This window comes from Eucyclogobius newberryi, unplaced genomic scaffold (genome assembly GCF_026437365.1).
Source record: "Eucyclogobius newberryi isolate DKJ021-1_F unplaced genomic scaffold, fEucNew1.0.hap1 SCAF_6, whole genome shotgun sequence".
NCBI lineage: Eukaryota > Metazoa > Chordata > Actinopteri > Gobiiformes > Gobiidae > Eucyclogobius > Eucyclogobius newberryi.
The window spans coordinates 18,613,764-18,631,700 of record NW_027316278.1 but is presented as its reverse complement, the minus strand read 5'-3'; the positions used below and the strand labels follow the sequence as shown (position 1 = coordinate 18,631,700).

The 17,937-nt window shown below is 40.4% G+C and overlaps 3 protein-coding genes across 4 annotated transcripts; 2 read left to right on the top strand and 1 right to left on the bottom strand.

Annotated features, from left to right (window-relative positions):
* The first annotated feature begins 1,072 nt into the window (after positions 1-1,072).
* On the top strand, positions 1,073-7,654 carry dnajb5 (DnaJ heat shock protein family (Hsp40) member B5). Of its 2 annotated transcripts, none has more exons than XM_072432461.1 (4): positions 1,073-1,199; positions 2,236-2,513; positions 2,654-3,315; positions 6,480-7,654. In XM_072432461.1, the coding sequence occupies exons 2-4, from the start codon at positions 2,303-2,305 to the stop codon at positions 6,711-6,713; spliced, it is 1,107 nt and encodes a 368-aa protein (XP_072288562.1). In that variant the 5' UTR covers positions 1,073-1,199; positions 2,236-2,302; the 3' UTR covers positions 6,714-7,654. The 2 variants fall into 2 exon arrangements, with proteins under 2 accessions (XP_072288562.1, XP_072288563.1); XM_072432462.1 differs by lacking the exon at positions 1,073-1,199 and adding an exon at positions 1,250-1,308.
* A 1,440-nt stretch (positions 7,655-9,094) lies between these two features.
* On the top strand, positions 9,095-10,803 carry akr1a1a (aldo-keto reductase family 1, member A1a (aldehyde reductase)). Its single transcript, XM_072432463.1, has 8 exons — positions 9,095-9,335; positions 9,404-9,523; positions 9,620-9,771; positions 9,855-10,050; positions 10,121-10,170; positions 10,234-10,383; positions 10,467-10,626; positions 10,717-10,803. The coding sequence occupies exons 1-8, from the start codon at positions 9,255-9,257 to the stop codon at positions 10,780-10,782; spliced, it is 975 nt and encodes a 324-aa protein (XP_072288564.1). The 5' UTR covers positions 9,095-9,254; the 3' UTR covers positions 10,783-10,803.
* A 17-nt stretch (positions 10,804-10,820) lies between these two features.
* vcp (valosin containing protein) lies at positions 10,821-17,875 on the bottom strand. Its single transcript, XM_072432460.1, has 18 exons — positions 17,663-17,875; positions 16,236-16,347; positions 15,992-16,164; positions 15,771-15,913; positions 15,565-15,695; positions 15,352-15,483; positions 15,180-15,282; positions 14,970-15,103; positions 14,560-14,695; positions 14,350-14,462; positions 13,555-13,719; positions 13,358-13,480; positions 13,051-13,263; positions 12,657-12,965; positions 12,222-12,377; positions 11,994-12,148; positions 11,701-11,898; positions 10,821-11,132 (listed from the first exon to the last, which is right to left on the bottom strand). Exons 1-17 carry the CDS (start codon positions 17,677-17,679, stop codon positions 11,793-11,795), a joined length of 2,421 nt encoding a protein of 806 aa, XP_072288561.1. The 5' UTR covers positions 17,680-17,875; the 3' UTR covers positions 10,821-11,132; positions 11,701-11,792.
* Between the last annotated feature and the right edge of the window lie 62 nt (positions 17,876-17,937).

Sequence of the window (17,937 nt, the reverse complement as noted above, 5' to 3'; positions counted from 1 at the left end):
AATGATGTGCCCCATCAGGTTTATTTATTGTTCTAGTTTATGATTTTTTTATGATCGACTAGCTGACACTGAACTTAGCATCCTTACAAAAGCACAGTGGGATTACTGCAGACTGTACATCCTAGACACAAAGTCTGGCATATTTTTGCATCACCATGGAAACGCAGCATCATTTTAGGAACAATTGTTCCACAAATGTCTGAAAGTGCATCGAGGATTGGAGTCATAAATATCTTACTTTTCTATTGCTATTTTTTATCAAACTTTGTTCTCTGTACGGCTGCTTGACAGTGTTCTGAAATAGTGGATGTGTGTGTGAATTGTTGTATTGTGTTATATTTAGTTAAAGGGTAAGGTTTGACTGTAAACGGTTTCGAAATTATGGACAATGTTTGGATGCAGTGGAATGTGTGCTCTTTGGATATCTTCATTTTTCAGACTTTCAGGCATTCATACATGTGCCTTACAACACAGTGCAGTATGTCCAAAGTGTTTACAAGTAGCTCAACTCATCAGATGAATAAATGAAACTTGTAATCCTTTATTGTGGGTTTCTGTTTAGGTTAGTCCCATATCAACATAAAACATAACTCACCTGTGTGTTGCTGTATGTCTATAAAACCTGTGCATGACTCAACTCAAACTCTCAAGGCACGACACGCGTGAGCGCGTGCACACGCACACACGCGCACACACGCACACACGCACACACGCACGCACACACACACGCACGCACACACACACACACATAACGCACATAACGTGTTGTGACCAATAGGTCCACGGTTGTGACTGCCCAAGAACTGCCCACTTTTCAGATGAACTGTGAGAACACGTAAACATGATCGTCTGTTGGAGAGCCAGACTTGCCCGCAAGGTTTGGTAAGAACACTTTCAGTAACTTGAGAATCAAGTGAGTTGGTCATTTGGTCATTTCCGACCAGTTTGTACACACTTTGTCACCGGCAGAATATCAAGTTCAGTTTTGGAGACAGAACTGTTCTGGCAGTTGTCCGAGGTTTTCCACTGGGACGTCAGATGTGCATCAGCATTTGCTCAGCGGCTATTTGAGCGCGTGAGTCTATGTGCGCCTGACGTCACTTATAAGGACGCAGCGGTGGCGCGCGGGGGGCAGCCGCAGAACTGAGGCAAAGAAATGCTCAAAACCAACCGAGATTTATTTGGGAATTGATCATCATGTAAGTAAGATGTTTCTAACACTTTGTTGGCGCCTGGTTTATTGGCCTTGATATTTGTCGGACTGTAGTTTGCTGATGTTCATTCCAGGCTCCACAATTTAGTGATTAGGTTGGTGAAAAAAGCATGTTCTTTTCATTTTTCTATTTTTTGTATGAATTGTTCGCTGTTTCCTTGATACTCACAGCTGTCTAGTCCACTGTCCGTGTGTCAGTCCGTAAGGCTAAGGCGGTGATTGTAGGCAGAAGCTACTTAAAGCTCCGCAGTGAAGGGGACTCCCTGTGTCCGCACTCCGCCCACACCAAATGCCAGGAGCGAGTCTATTATGGGCTGACATGGATTATATCGCTTTTCTCGGTCGGTAAATGCAATTTCCAGTTAAAAAAATGTCATTCATGGTGTATCAATCAGTGCTATTGTCTGTATTTGCCGCGTTCTCATTGGAGAAGCAGCGCTTCAGCTGATGGCGGGTATCCCTCCTCTTCCTCCTCTTCCTCCTCATCAGCTGTGTCTCCATAGCAACATTAGTCAAACGTCTGCTCCTTACGGGTCATTCCAGCAGCTTCCAGTAAATGTGGATTTTCAGTATAAAGAGATGCACTTGAATGCCCTCTGCACTGCTGCCAGGACAAGTCTGACTGTTCTGACTGTCAGTACTGTTTGACCAACTTTACTTCTTTGAGTAGTTTCTTGACACTGTATTTATACTCCTACTTAAATATTCTGCCCATGTATAATAATACTTACTTTTGGATACTCTTCCTAGTGTGAGCATGTCTACAAGTGACAAAAGCATTACATTGACAATATAGGCCTGAATAAGTAATTTTGGCTTGGAATTTTTAAAGTGATTTTTCTCTGCCTAGGTAGACTTATGGTGTTTCTGACCTTGTAACTTTTCTTGTATCTGTATTATATCTATTTAGGTTATGATTTTGAGGAAATTATACAATTTAAATGAGGTTTGATCAATTATGCCTTCAACTTCCAAATCACATCTGACTAGTTTAACTTAAACAATAGTGTATGTCCTTCTAGACACTGACCACGGCCTGAGCTGGTGAGGGCGTCCAGGCAGCCATAGTGTGAGCTTGTGTCCAGAGCTATGGGGAAGGACTACTACAAGACATTGGGTATTCCAAAAGGCGCCAATGAAGAGGAGATCAAGAAAGCATACCGGCGCATGGCACTGCGCTTCCATCCAGACAAGAACACAGATGCAAATGCAGAGGAAAAGTTCAAGGAGATTGCCGAGGCCTATGAAGTACTCAGTGATCCCAAGAAAAGGGTTGTCTATGATCAGCTGGGCGAGGAGGGTGAGTCTAATCACAAACTTCACCATTAACACACGTTCACATATACTTACTGTAGAGATATGAAATGTGTTGCTTGCATGTATTTGTTTTTTAAGAGTCTATCCAAAGTCATACCTATACCTGTCTTTCTTTACTTTCAGGTTTGAAAACTGGGGGAAGCAGCTCCTCTGGTGCACCTGGCAGTTCATCATATCACTATACGTTCCATGGAGATCCACATGCCACATTTGCATCCTTCTTTGGAGGCTCAAACCCCTTTGACATGTTTTTTAGCTCTAGCCGCAACCACAACCGCTCTAATGGTTTCTCCTTCCACAATGACCACAACAATGATGGGGACCAGGACATGGACATTGAGGATGAGGACCCCTTCAATCATTTTGGGAGACAGTTTGGTTTTACAGGTGGCATGAAAAATGGTTTTCCTGGAGAGGGTCGTCGCAGGAGAGGTGTTCATTCTGAAAGACTTAGTGCTGGTCAAAAACGCCAGGATCCTCCTGTTGTCCATGAGCTGAAGGTCTCGCTGGAAGAGATCTTCCATGGATGCACCAAGAGGATGAAAATCACGCGATGCAGGCTAAATCCAGACGGACGGAGCATGAGGAATGAAGACAAGATCCTCAACATTGTCATAAAGAAAGGCTGGAAGGAAGGCACCAAGATCACCTTTCCAAAGGAGGGGGATGAAACCCCTGAGAACATTCCCGCTGACATAGCCTTTGTGCTCAAAGACAAGGGGCACGGCCACTTTAAGAGAGACAACTCAAACATTGTCTACAATTGCAAGATAAGTCTAAAGGAGGTATGTATCATCATGGTTGTCCTCATCAGTATGTGTTATAAATATAAACTGAATGCTGTGTCTGTGAGGAAACTGGGGTCAAATGTGATGCATGTGAATCAGAAAATAAGAGCTGATGCTTTACCGGGCTAACAACATTGACTTTTAATTGGTCTTACTGGTTTATTTTTATAGTTATGTTGAAAATATGGGCTTTCTACTGCCCAAGGACATTTGGTGAATAGTGAATAGTTTCTACTGCAGTGTGAGAATCAGGAATGTGGTGTCCTCGTGTGACTGGCTTCAGCCTTTGTCTGCCTTTTGTACTTTTCACACATTGGCATCCAGTCAGACACAAAATGTCACATAGTGTCATGATCATACACAAGCAGTAAGTTGTGTATTAGCTTGCCTACTTGGTCTAATATATACTGTATTGTATTGTGACAGGGTGCCACTGCCTGCTGGCGTTACTGTGATTGGCAGGGCATTTAATTAGCTGCTTTTTCGAGGGCAACGGGTCCAGCACTGTTCAGTCTTTGAGTCATATAAACGGTCTGAGAGGGTGAACTGGCTTTGTTTGTTTGGCTTAAAGCAGGGGAGTTCTGAGTGGTAAAATCAAGGGAGCAGTTTGTACTTTTTACCTATTTAGTTCACTCTTGTCCCTGAAAGCATCATTAGTGAATACAGAGACTAGCACGGTTAGTACCTGCACTCAAAACGAGACCACACAGGACCTTGTTAAGGGCCAGCCGACAGAAAATGTTACTTGAGAAAATGTCTTTCCTTGGTAGGCCATTCACAGTTGAGACCTAAGTCTGATACAGCGAACGATGGATTGCTGGGGAGGAGATAAATGTGCAGTGTGGGGGGGTTGGTACTCAGGGAATATTAGGGAAGTGGGTCAGATGAGTCTGTATCCAAAATAAATAGGAGCTCATATTCCACTGCTCCTTCTCTTACTGCATAGACAATGATGTGCTCAGTAAAGAGACTGTCGACACAGTGTCATGGTGCATTCAGTATAAGACATGTAAACCTACAACACAGGTCAAGAAAATACTATCTATCTGTCTATATATATAAATGAAAAAACTAAGACAAGAAGCAGAACTAGGATCAATTGATATTGTACTGAAAAACTAGGGCTTTGATCAGACAAAAACCCCATGACACTGGGTCCACGCGACTCAGACAAGATGAGATGAATTATCATGTTTTATTTACTTTATTTACTTTTTATATCATAAAATATTTCTTGTGCCCATTTTCATGGAAAAGACAAACAAAAAGCATCTAATCCAAGCAAACTCAACGGAAAAAGAAAAGATTATTCTCCAGATGGATGATAATCTGTGATAATCTGTGGCATTTTGATCTTGTGGCACAAGATCTTGTTCCTTCCCTATTTAGTACATAGTTGGCCCAACACAGGCTTGACTAAACATGTATTAGATATATGAATAAATGTCTCTGCTGTATTTACATTCACAGTTTGTAAATGAGTCTAGTTTATTCTGTTCACATGTTCACCCAAAACAGCACCGTGTTTGTGTCACAGGCTTGCCCAGTCTGAAAAGGCCCTTTTCCTGTCAGTCTGTGCTGACTTCAGGGAGGTTTGGCCAGTGGCTCTGTGGTGACAGCGCTCTCATGGAGTTGAAATTCTCAACATTGAGTTTTTTGTTTTAAATAGTCCAGCACACGACAGTCCAATGACCTGCCACTCTGTGCCTCAGCCTTTCCAGCAATAATTAAAGTGGCTCTGTAGTGGGTTGCTATCACCATTATGTACACTTCAGCCGCTCCTGTCACCGCACAACACTGCACTGGGGCAAAGCTCTTATCCAAACACGGGGGTGCTAACTGTAGCTGCAGGGCTCTAAAAGCTGGGAGGAGAGCTTTGTACCGCGCCACCTCCATATGAAAAATCAAGTGAACAGTGGCACATTTAAATCAGATTTTCATTGTTTTTGTCTTTAAAATGACTTTTGTTTTGCCTCAAACGTTGTCATTAATTAATGTGCGCCTGGACCGAGGCGTATGTGATGAGCTGGCTACAATCAGCTGGTGATGTGGCTGTCATAGCAACCTGTGTTTGTGAATGGAACTCGTAATGAAAGAAATATGTATGTAAGTCTATAAGTAAAATGAACACATATTTACATATTCACAAATCGCTACAGGGATTTCAGAAAAAAAAAGATACTGATCAATAATTAAACCAGTATTGAAATTTTGAATACTCATGGTATCTACCAGCGGAGTGCCAGCTTTTTATCGAAGGCCACATATTTAAATATTTACAAGGCGGAGGGCCTCAGACTGGGGATCAATACAGCAGAGTTTGTTCCATGAGGTATTTGTACAGACTTGAAAACAGATTATGAAATCTCACATCTGTATCAATATTAAGCCAAAAAGAAAAATGACTGCCACTCTTATTTTGCATTGAAAAGGCTGTAAACAGTTATTGGAGATGGTAAGGAGAAAAGAGTTTACTGAAGGACGAATCTGTGTGATTTCACTGAGGTATCAAAAGGCCTATAATATACTGTAGATCTTTACACATTAGAGTGTCATTCTTTTGGCCATGTCCCAATTTCGTTTGAAAATGTTATTGTGCATTAGCAAAAGTTGTTAATAGTTGTGGAGTCAAATGTGACCCATATTATGCGTGATGCTCACTGGAAAGCTGTGAAGTCCTGATAACAGCAGGGTTTAGTTTAGCTCTGGTTCTCTGCTCTGAGTGGCTTCATCAGGTGATAAGAAGAGTGTGACTGTGTTTGTTCTGTCCCCAGCCCCCCGACTATTTACGAGCTCAGCCAGTTTCTGCTTCACTTCATTAGCTTCAGTTATGAGTGTGCTGCTAAAATTAGACTCTTTTGCAATGTGTCTACCCCCAACGACACTCCTATCCCTGACATACTTCTAAAGCCTCCCAAAACTTTTCTGTAGTCAAGCTGTTTTTTGAACGTTGCTGTTCTAAATGCCCCCATAGTCTGCAGTTCCACAGATAACATACACACAGTTTTAAGACTATTTCATGCAAACATTTCAAAGATTCAGTCCAAGTACATAATCAGATTGAGATCATGGAAACATTAAGTCACCAGTGTTTTCAGCTCTTTGGTATTTCATTCCTACACACGTAATTAACCCTCTCGATCTCTCTTTCCTTACTCTAGGCATTGTGTGGTTGCACCGTGAGCATTCCCACTCTGGAAAACCGTGTCATCTCACTTCCATGTCATGACATCATCAAGCCCGGCACGGTCAAGCGGCTCAGAGGAGAAGGGCTGCCCTTTCCTAAAAACCCTTTGCAGCGCGGAGACCTCATCGTCGAATTTTCCGTGTACTTTCCTGACAGGATCCCGCACCAATCCAAAGAGATCATCAGACAACATCTGCCGCAATCGTAATGACTTCTTAGTAAGACAAAAACACAATATGTAATTCTCTTTATATCCACTCTGGACTCTTGTATTGTTACTCCAATTCCCTAAAGCCATTTTAATATATACCTTTTTGTGAATAAGTGCCAACAGGGATGGTGCTAATGGGATGTATTTATTTATATTTACTCCAATTCTACACATCATGGAGCAGGTTACATTGAAGAGGTTGGAAGCAGAAAAGTTGTTAATAAGTAAAAGGATTTTCATATTTCTGAAGACTTGTTAGTGGGTCTTTTGCAGTCTTTTGTAATGAGACAAATAACGAGATAAATAACTGTCACTGCAATTTTTAATTGACAAAACATTTTGGTCAAGTAGTTTTTTGATCTGTAAACTCAAACTCTGTTGGATGTTTACAAATGCATTTAGTTCCGTAATAATACAACAAAATAAATCTAAATATTGAGAACATACTCTTTGAACTGTCCACACTGGACTTTCTATCTCTTTCGCTCGACGTACAACTACAGTGGGTGGTGGTAATTGTACCTTTTCAGTTAGCTGCCAACCGCCATTAAAAGTAACACAACAAATAACTTTTTTTTTAATTTGGGGAGTCTGATCTTTTTCTCTCCTTTTTAAAATGTTTTTTTTACTGTATTTCTTTTATGGTATAGTGTAAAACACATACTTTGAAGACATGCAACTACATTAAATACACCTTTTCAGTTGGCTGCCAACCACCATTAAAAGCAACACGTCAACAACATGAAGAATGACAATCAAACCTCACACTGCAGTGGATAATACAATTTACATTAAACATACAGTGGGTGCTTCTCCCGGGCTCTTGGCCTGGGGCCTGTCAGGTGCCTTAGTCCAGTCTCAACTGTACATCTGTACAACCTGCCATAATCTACACACAAAATACAGTGCTACAAGTAGGAAAAGCAATTTCTAAGTGATAAAGCAAAAGGGGACATTTTATCAAACATTTTTTTTAAACAGGATTTTGCCATTGCCATTGTATAGTCTGGAGGGGCAAATGGGAGATGCAAAGGTGCAAAAGGGTACTATATTTGTACAGACCAAAAGTTTGGACACACACCACAGAATGAATGCCAAAGGGCCAACAAGTGCTAAGCATCTCTGGGAACTCCTTCAAGACTGTCTGACGACCTCTTGAAGAAAGAGAATGCCAAGAGTGTGCAAAGTAGTAATCAAAGCTAAAGGTGGCTACTTTGAAAAACCTAGAATATAAGACATATTTTCAGTTGTTTCACACTTTTTTTAAAAGTATATAATTCTGTTAATTCATAGTTTGATGCCTTCAGTGTGAATCTACAATTTTCAATAATAAAGGAAACTCTTTGAATGAGAAGGTGTGTCCAAACTTTTGGTCTGTACGTATATATATATATATATATATATATATATATATATATATATATATATATATATATATATATATATATATATATATACTGTGTTTTGATAAAAATCTGTCCAGTGTCAACATCTTTACAATGATTATACTAAACTTTTGTATAATTGCTGTTGGAGGCTTTTTAAACTCTTTACTCTTTTATTGGACTATATCACATCCAAACATCCAATTTACAAATTTTCTGTGTGTGAGAAAATGTCAGAAGATGAATTAAACAGCAGTGAGAGGTTCATGGACAGTCAGAAGCGTTCCCTCTAGACTGTCATCTTGAACACGCATGCACTGTTGCTCATTGACTGACAGTCATTGCTTGTGTGCATTGGAGATGTTAATGTTTTCAAAATAAATGGAATCAAATAAACCAAATGTGTGAATCAAACATTGTTTTGAACCTGTAACAAACTTTGACCTCAGCACATAGCTGCCCTCAGCGATTTACTTGTCCATTCAACACGCTTGAGGCAAATTAATAATGTACTCATTCATTTATTATTTTTATTGACTTTGAAACCAGGTTGAGCAGGTAATGAAAGTGTTTTTCAGACTTCCTATAAGTGATCTGTTCTTCTGTATCTACCTCTGTATCTACCTGCGTTGCACCAATGAAATTTCCCCATGTGGGACAATAAAGGAATATCTTATCTTATCTTAATCTGAAACTTCTAGTCATAAAATAATAATAATTTTAACAAGAATTCTTCTTCTTAAGTTTACTTTAAGCATCAGATGCTTACTGGACCTCCAGAGATACTGCAGTAACACTCCACTGTGACTAATGCCATATAACTGTATCAGCTATTTCTGGAAATCAGGCTTGGTTCACACAGGGTTTAGATTTCCTCTAAGGCTAAAGAATCAGTACAGTGGTTTGCTGTAACAAAGCTCACTAAATGTTGTCTCATTGCAGAAGTTTTGATCTGACCTTCATTTCCTGCATTATGGTTAAAGGGGGGGGTGCTTCACTTTGAGCTCTCTTGACCCAAAGTCCTGTTAATAAATGTAAGCTCAAACGTGAATCAGTTACAGACTTTGGGGACTTAGTCATGATGACTATGCCAGCTCTTTAAAAGGCTGAACTTGAAAACTTGATAGTGTGTTGTCACCATACAAGCTGGACCATGAGGGGCTTTGTATTGCTGTCTACGGGGCACCAGATGCCCATGGTTGGACTTGGCACCTGGAAGAGCGCACCAGGACAGGTACAAACTACTGTAACCACAATGTTTACTGAGTCATGCAGCTGGGAGCTTTGTTTTCTCTGCACCAGGTGAAGCAGGCAGTGCTGACAGCTTTAGACTGTGGGTATAGACATATTGACTGTGCTGCTGCATACAGCAATGAACAGGAGGTTGGTGAGGCTCTGGCTCTCCGGATTGGTCCAGGGAAGGTATTGCTCAATATTGTGTTGGAAATAATAACTTGGAATGGTCGTTTTAGTATACAAGAAGTGTTCACCTTTTGGAAAAAATATCTGTTCCTTTAGCCACTTCACCGTGAGGAGGTCTTTGTGACATCTAAACTGTGGAATACAAAGCATGAGCCAGAGGACGTGGAGGCAGCCTGTCAGACCACTCTGACTGACCTGGGGCTCTCCTATTTGGACATGTACCTCATGCACTGGCCAATGGCCTTCCAGTAAGCAGCCACTCACTCCAGGACTTTGTCTCCCCCTGCTGATCACAATGAGACCTGTTCTTGATCATAAGTGTTCATTTCAGGCGAGGTACAGAGCTGTTGCCCCGGCGAGAAGATGGCAGTGTGTGTTACTCTGACACACACTACAGGGAAACCTGGAAGGCAATGGAGAGCTTAGTGGATAAGGGACTTGTCAAGGCAATAGGGCTGTCCAACTTCAATGCCAGGCAGATGGATGACATTCTCAGCATGGCCAAACATAAACCGGTAGTAAACCAGGTAGAAACAAAACAAAAAACTGATACACAGTAGCAAACAGTCACATAAGTGTTTTACTTCTTCTCCACAGGTGGAGTGCCATCCTTACCTTTCTCAACAACCACTTATAGCGCATTGTCGGTCAGTATTTTCTTATGAGTTTTTAAACCACAAAAATAAGTTTGCTTAGTAGTTCTGCCCTAGATCACAGGGGGTCTGTGTGACGGCCTACAGTCCTCTGGGTAGTGGAGACAGGCCTTGGGCTTCTCCAAACGAACCAGCCCTGTTGGAGGATTCTGGACTACAGGCTATTGCTCTGAGATATGAGAAATCACCTGCACAAATTATCCTCAGGTAAAAAAAAAAAAAAAAAAAAGCGCAATCAAACCATGGTCAGTGTAACTAGAAATGCTCGACACTTGCCCATGCCTCCTCAGGTGGCACATTCAAAAAGAAGTGACTTGTGTCCCAAAAAGTGTGACACCGTCCAGGATTCAACAAAATTTGCAGGTGTTTGACTTTATCCTTTCAGAAGAGGACATGGCACTGATAAACTCTTTCAACCGCAATGAGCGATTCATCATCCCAACAGTTAACGTAAACTATGCATTAATCTTACACTTTGGTTTTCCCAACGTTTGTTTTAAAGCAATCAACAAAATGTTAAAAATGTAAATGTTTTTACAGAACGGGGGAAAGAAAGTGTGGAGAGATTACGAACACCCCCACTTTCCATTTCACAATTCATACTAAGCCATGAAAAAGTGCAGTTAAAATAAAGTACTGTAACAAACATTTTTACTTTTTATTTTCAACATCATAATGTAACTTTGACAAATTTTGTAATACATTAAATGCTACTCTTCGTTTAAAAAAAAAAAGTCCGTCATTAGCAATATGTATATGTTCCGTTTTATAGTCTAGCATAGAATCCGATCACTAAAGCCATTCATGTTCATGGTGAGATGAGAATGAAGCCACTTAATAACCCTCCCCATTGAAAAAACGCAATTCTTACCTGAACAACCCACAACCCACCCACAAAGCCAGGCCAAATCAAGCAGCTACATGCTTTCTCCAGGGGAAATTATACAAAAAAGGAATATGTAGGTTATTTTGAATTTTTATTAAACACTTTTATTTTACACTGAATTAATCTATGCAATAAATTTTGCATTTGAAATGTGAAGTAAACGTTAGTGTTTAAATTTCAGTGTATGAAAATAGTATGTTAGATTTTTTTTTTTTTTTTTAAATAACAGTTGCCGTTTTTTTCAATTCAGTGCAAAATTGTTGTCCCTCAATTTGTTTAACATTGATAAATCCAAACTGAAGCATTAAGACTCTTCCCCACAAGCGGAGTACCACTCCTTCACTTTTTAAATTTTTTGTATATGGTTTATATTTGACAAAATTAAATTTTAAAACATTGCATTTTCATACACTGCATTTTAACAATCAATGTAAAAATGTTGCATTTTAATACACTGAACTTTAAAACTATGCAAACTGAATTTGAACAGTTTTTTTTTTTTTTTTTTTAAAGTCAATATTTTTGCTTGATTGGAAGTTTTTAAAATTCAGTTCACATATTTCAAAGACAAAATTAAATGACAATTCAGTGTAAATATAAGCATTGTAAGAACACAAAATAACCTTCATAAAAAGGAACACATGAAAGAAGCACAAAGTCCTAAAAATGTGGAATCTGGTGAGAATTTGTACAAGTGTGATCCCAAGACTGACCGAGGGGCAGTGAACATTTATCCGTAAAGGTCATCATCATTATCTTCATTGTACACAGGACCACTGCCAGTACCTCCTGAGCCAGGAGTTAGACCACTGCCACCTGCAGCACTGGATGGGAACCTGAAATAACCGCGACAATGTAATTACTGTAAACTCAACCAAATGCACACAATTTAAACACTGTAAAAAACAAAGACTTCAATACACGCATTTACCTGAAGCTTCCAAAGCCACGGCTTTGCTGTAGGGTCTGTGCAAACATTTCGTATTTGCGAATGTCATTGTCGCTGACTGAGCGCCGAGCAAATCGCATTGCTTCCTCAAAGTGGTCCTTCCTGATTTCTGGCACAGGATCATCTTCCTCCACTTCCTACAAACGCCACAAAACGCATTTAAAAACACACACACATAAAACACACATTGTACATTGGATAAGTACAAACCATGGCTGAAGGATTGGTCTGCCTTTCTCGCTCTCTGCGGATCTCATTCTCAATACTTTCTCTGATTGCCAATTTGCAGGCCCTCTGGCAAATTTCAGTAAGATCAGCTCCAGAAAAACCATTGGTCATCTTTGCCAAGAAGTCCAAGTCTACATCCTGAAAACAGAGTCAGTGTTTAAAAGAAGCTTTTTTGGGGGGGATTCTGTATTACTATAAAACATAAGACATCTTTATTTTATCCATTGTAAATCGCAATCTAAAACCATCTTTATAGAGCTTGGTCTATTGTATGAATTAGCTTTAGTTAAAAATAAATGGCTATGTGAACTTATTTAACCCAAGTTAATGAGGGGCCCACCATTATAACATGTTTTGAAACTCATAAAAAAAAGGGAATGCTCTCCTTCAATTAACCCCTTAAAGAGTGATGGGTACCTTGCTGATTGGACTCTTGCGGAGGTTGGCTTTGAGGATGCTCATCCTACTCTTCTCATCGGGCAGTGGGATATAGATGAGCTGATCCAGACGCCCAGGCCTCAGGATGGCTGGATCAATGATGTCTGGTCTGTTGGTGGCTCCAATGATGAAGACGTTCTTCTTGCTGGACATCCCATCCATCTCAGTGAGAATCTGGTTGATGACACGGTCAGCTGCTCCACCACCGTCTCCCACATTGCCACCACGAGCCTTGGCTATAGAGTCCAGCTCATCAAAGAAGAGCACACAAGGTGCTGCCTGGCGCGCCTGAGAGTCAAATTCAACAGTTAGAACATGTTTCAATGTTGAAAGCGAAGCCATAAACTTAAATGACAACATTTGCAGAACTTGCCTTGTCAAAGATCTCGCGGACGTTAGCCTCAGATTCTCCAAACCACATAGTGAGCAGCTCAGGTCCTTTGATGGAGATAAAGTTTGCCTGGCATTCATTAGCAATGGCCTTGGCCAAAAGAGTTTTGCCACAACCAGGAGGCCCATAGAACAGCACACCCTTGGATGGAGTCATGCCAAATTTGAGGAATTTGTCTGGGTGCTCCACTGGATACTAAATGTGAAAGAACATTTGAGTCAGAATGAATAAACATTTGCAGTTTGCATTCAACTAAAATATTGGATATATATAAAAGCAATATTCTTACTTGCACCAGCTCCTGCAACTCCCTCTTGACATCCTCCAGACCACCAATATCATCCCATGTGATGTTAGGCACCTCCACAACAGTCTCTCTCAGTGCAGATGGATTGCTCTGGCTCAGGGCCCACTGCAGCAGCGAGAGAGAAAAGTGTTTTCATTGTCAAAGCAGACTCCATCAAAACCACAAAAAGTGAAATTTACCTTGAAGTCATCCATCGTCACAGCAAGAGAGTTCATGACCTCTGCATCAATGGTTTCATCTTCAAGGTCAATCAGGTCCATTTTCTTTCGGATGGCCTGCAGAGCAGCTTCGGAGCACAGCGCAGCCAGATCGGCCCCAACATGTCCATGAGTTTCATTGGCTACCTAGTAATTAAAATAATTCTACATTCAGCAAAATATGACTATATTAAAGCAAGAAAATAAAAATCATGTGCGTTGACAATACGTCAAAGACATCCTGGTCTGGACTTGTGTTTCACTGATTTCTGAAGGATATAATGAATCTAAAAAAGGACTAAGAAAGCAAATTTTCAATGACTAACTAATGGAGGACTAAACCCTGTAAATCCTAGTTTAAAATTTGATAGCATCTGAGCGCCACAAGAATATTTAAGAGCATTCGTCTGCATTTTAAAAAAGACACTTGGGCCAATCCAACCAGAGCTGCCAATTTAAACACAAGTTAGTATGGTTGCTTAATTGCAGAAGGGTCTGGAACCAGACCATAAAGGGTGTAAAGCAAAATGGAGGGATTAGGTGGTCAGACAATTAAAAAAGGGCCACTATAAAAAGGGCTGGGCAATTTAAGAAAATCAGATGCAGAGACCATTTTTTTTGGTAAAATTGTAATACCAGTGGTTGCGACATTTTTAACCTCTCACTCTACCTAATGGTGATGAAATGATGAAAATTAACGTTATAAATCAAGATATACCGCATTTGTTTTGGTTTATTGACGGACCATAATTGTACAACTAAAATTTAAAAACAAACCTGCTCCAAGTCTACATCGTCAGCCAGCTTCATGTTCTTCGTGTGTATCTGAAGGATTTCCAACCTGCCAGTAGCATCAGGAATGCCAATGTCAACTTCTCTGTCAAAACGTCCTGACAAATGACAGGTTATCATATTTAGTAACATTATGGAAAAGCAGTGCTACTCTACATAACTAAAATCCCATGTAAGCATTTTGAGTCAAGTTACCAAATCTCCTCAGGGCTGGGTCAATACTGTTAGGTCTGTTTGTGGCAGCCATAACAATGACGTGAGCCCTTTGTTTCAGTCCATCCATTAGGGTCAGCAGCTGAGAAACAATCCTCCTCTCCACCTCCCCGTGAGTCTGCAAACAAGTTGTAATGTTAAACTAGGAGTCATTTGAGCTAAAAAAAAAAAAGAAAAAAAAAAAAAAAAAAAAGGTTTTTATAGCCCCTTCCATATCACTGTATATGCGCAGTGCATGCGCTACATTAATACAAATTGGAAAAAAACAGGATTTAATAAACAGACAAGGACCCAATGTGAAAACATGAAAAACTATAGAGCGTTATGTACAGGTAATACAGTTTTAACCCCAGTTTGTGGCAGTCTAAAAAAAATAAAAAAGCAGCAATAACCTTCTCTCTCTTTGGAGCGATCGCATCCAGTTCATCAATGAAGATGATGGCTGGTGCATTCTTCTCCGCTTCCTCAAAGGCTTTTCTCAAGTTACTCTCACTTTCACCAGCAAGTTTGCTCATGATCTCAGGACCTAAGGAACAGCATGGACAATGTATTAAGACTTTACAATAACCAATAATAGAGGACGGCTGAAAAATATATTTCACCATTGATGAGGAAGAAAAAGGCCCCAGTCTCATTTGCCACAGCTCGGGCGATCAAGGTCTTTCCGGTTCCAGGAGGTCCATAAAGCAGGATTCCACGAGGTGGCTTAAAAACATAACCCAGTTGCATATACATTCTCTGCTAATGACTTGTCCAATTGAAAACTGTCATTACCTTGACCCCAATGGCCTTAAACAGTGCAGGGTGTCTGAGAGGCAGCTCCACCATCTCTTTGATTTGTGCCAACTGCTTCCTCACACCTCCAATGTCATCATAACCAACCTCATTCAGGGATTCTTCTTCATCCTGAGTAAAAAAATAAATGTTCTTTTAAATGTTAGATTTTAAAAGAAATGTGCCAGTTTACTCAATGCAACTTCCACTCGCCTCTCTTCTGATGGGCTCTCCCTCACAGTGAATGACAGTATCAGGGGCAACAATGCAATATGGGGAAGGGTCAGTTTCCACCACTTTGAACTCCACGGCTCGCATACCACCTCTGACCAAGAAGATATCACCTTCACATGTGTAAAAGGATGTTACAATAACTAGGCTTAAACATTTGACAGTGACTTGGCCAGTGTTTAACTTACCTTTGCGAATTGGTCTGTAAGCCTCAAGGAAGTATGGCTTCAGGTAAACCTCAAAAAGATTTCCAGTAATTCCTTCTACAGTGTCATCAATGGGTAGAACATGGATGCGCTTTCCATATTTCACATCAGGACAAGGCTGAATGCTGCGGGGGATTTTTTTTTTTTTAACAAATCATAGGTCCACTAACATTGGGAGGAAGAAAAAAACAACTGTGCCTTACCTGATGACATCCCCCAAGCGAACTCTCAGGTTATTGCGGACCACCCTGTTCATGCGGACCTTTTCGTCAGAGCAGGTGTCATCGGAAAGGACGATGCACACCGTCTCCCGCCTCTTCTTCCCCTTCATCAACACAGTGTCCCCACGGAAAAGCTGCAGCTCATCCATTTTTGTCTAATCATAGATACAATTGTTTGGTTATTACTGTTTTTACTCAACATTAATAAGTGGAATAAAGTTTGTACCTGGGAAAGGGAGACTACACTGTTGTCTTCATTGATGGATTCATCAACAATCAGTCTGTTGGGTCTGTTCTTTTGTTTGAGAATTGCAGTAGATAGATCATCACTTTTGGATCTAGAAAAGACACGAAAAAACTTCGATTACATTATATTCTTTATTCAGGCAAAATACAAATTATTCGAGTAATTTTATTTTAAAACCAATGTGTTAATGCGATTAAAACATCACATTAAAAGGGGTAATTCGATGTGTGAAATTAACGTCAATCTGTCTCTACATAATTAACTTTAATTATTAATAATTTAAAGTGTTACGTCCCAGCAGGTAAGCAGACTTAAGATACAATCACCGGTCCTGCAATTATGTAATACATTTATTGCAAAGTAAATACAACAACCACGCCAAACAATAGGTTCTAGAAGTGTTTAGAATACCTTGGAGGCTGCCCTGGATTGTTTAGTTACTCTTTCGGTTCATTAGCAATTAGCATGCTAGCTAGCGCAGCGGGCAAGTGAATGGACCCAGATGACACAGCAAAAGAGAAAAAAAAAACTTTGAGGTTGCTTTGGCAAGAAATAAAAGGTTAACCCAGATGTGGTACTCAACTTGCATGTAAAGAAACAACAACACTCAGGGCATTTACAAGTCATGGATATGCATTTATGATATTTCATGACTCAATTTTATAGCTTGGGACTGACTATACTGACGCTAGGAATGGGTCATCCACACGTTAGCAATAACGGCTAGTTAGCCGATATGGCCAATTGAACAACCACAAACATTAACGTTATTTGCCTCAAAGAATCTCGTATGTATTGGGTACAGTTCACATTAACACTTTGCACAAGGAACGTCTGCTGTTAGTTGGGCCTGATCGTTTTGATGCCGAGGCTTTGGCCTTGGTTATGTTGCTACGCTAAAGTTAGCCTCCAACACGATAGCGTCGACTGCGCCGAACTGGGCAATTGATTAACCACGGTGGCATTAACGTTATTTGCCTCGACGTATCTCGTATGTATTAGGTACAGTTCATATGAACACACGACAGAAGAGTGCTTGCTGATAGTTAGGCCCGATTATTTTGATGCTGAGGCTTTGGCCTTAGTAATGTTGCTAAGATAATGGTAGCCTCCGACACGACAGCGGTGACTGCGCTTTGTCAAACATTGTAAAACAGAGCCAGGGCCGACCAGTGACCAGCCAGTCGAGGACAGCGGAGCATTTACTAACTGAAATAACAACTGCAACCTATCAAGAGACCACTCATCAAGATGTAAGAGTGTATTTTAACTGCCGAGAAAGAAAGTGCGGAGACGGACACTGACCCCATTAGTTTAGCTGTATTGCTAAAGTAACGCAAAACATAACCACGATAGCCAATTAAATGGCATTTAGTTGTAAGAAAGTATTATAATTCAACACTTACTCCCCTCCCGAAGCCATGTTGTCCACTTGAATTTACTGACAATAAATACGATGTTCTAGCGTTGACTAAAAGATGCGGAAGCTTAGCCGGTTGCGTTCGTAGTCCGTGAATTCAGGCGAAAGACCATCAGTTTCCGTCCTTTATAGACGTCTCCAGTTATACGGGTACTTTTGGGCTAGCGCTATGGCCCCGCCCCTTTGGGATGAAAACAAAGTGTTACAGAAAGACGGAAGACGCGGTTAAAATGTTATCGTTTTGGTCCAAAATACAAGAAA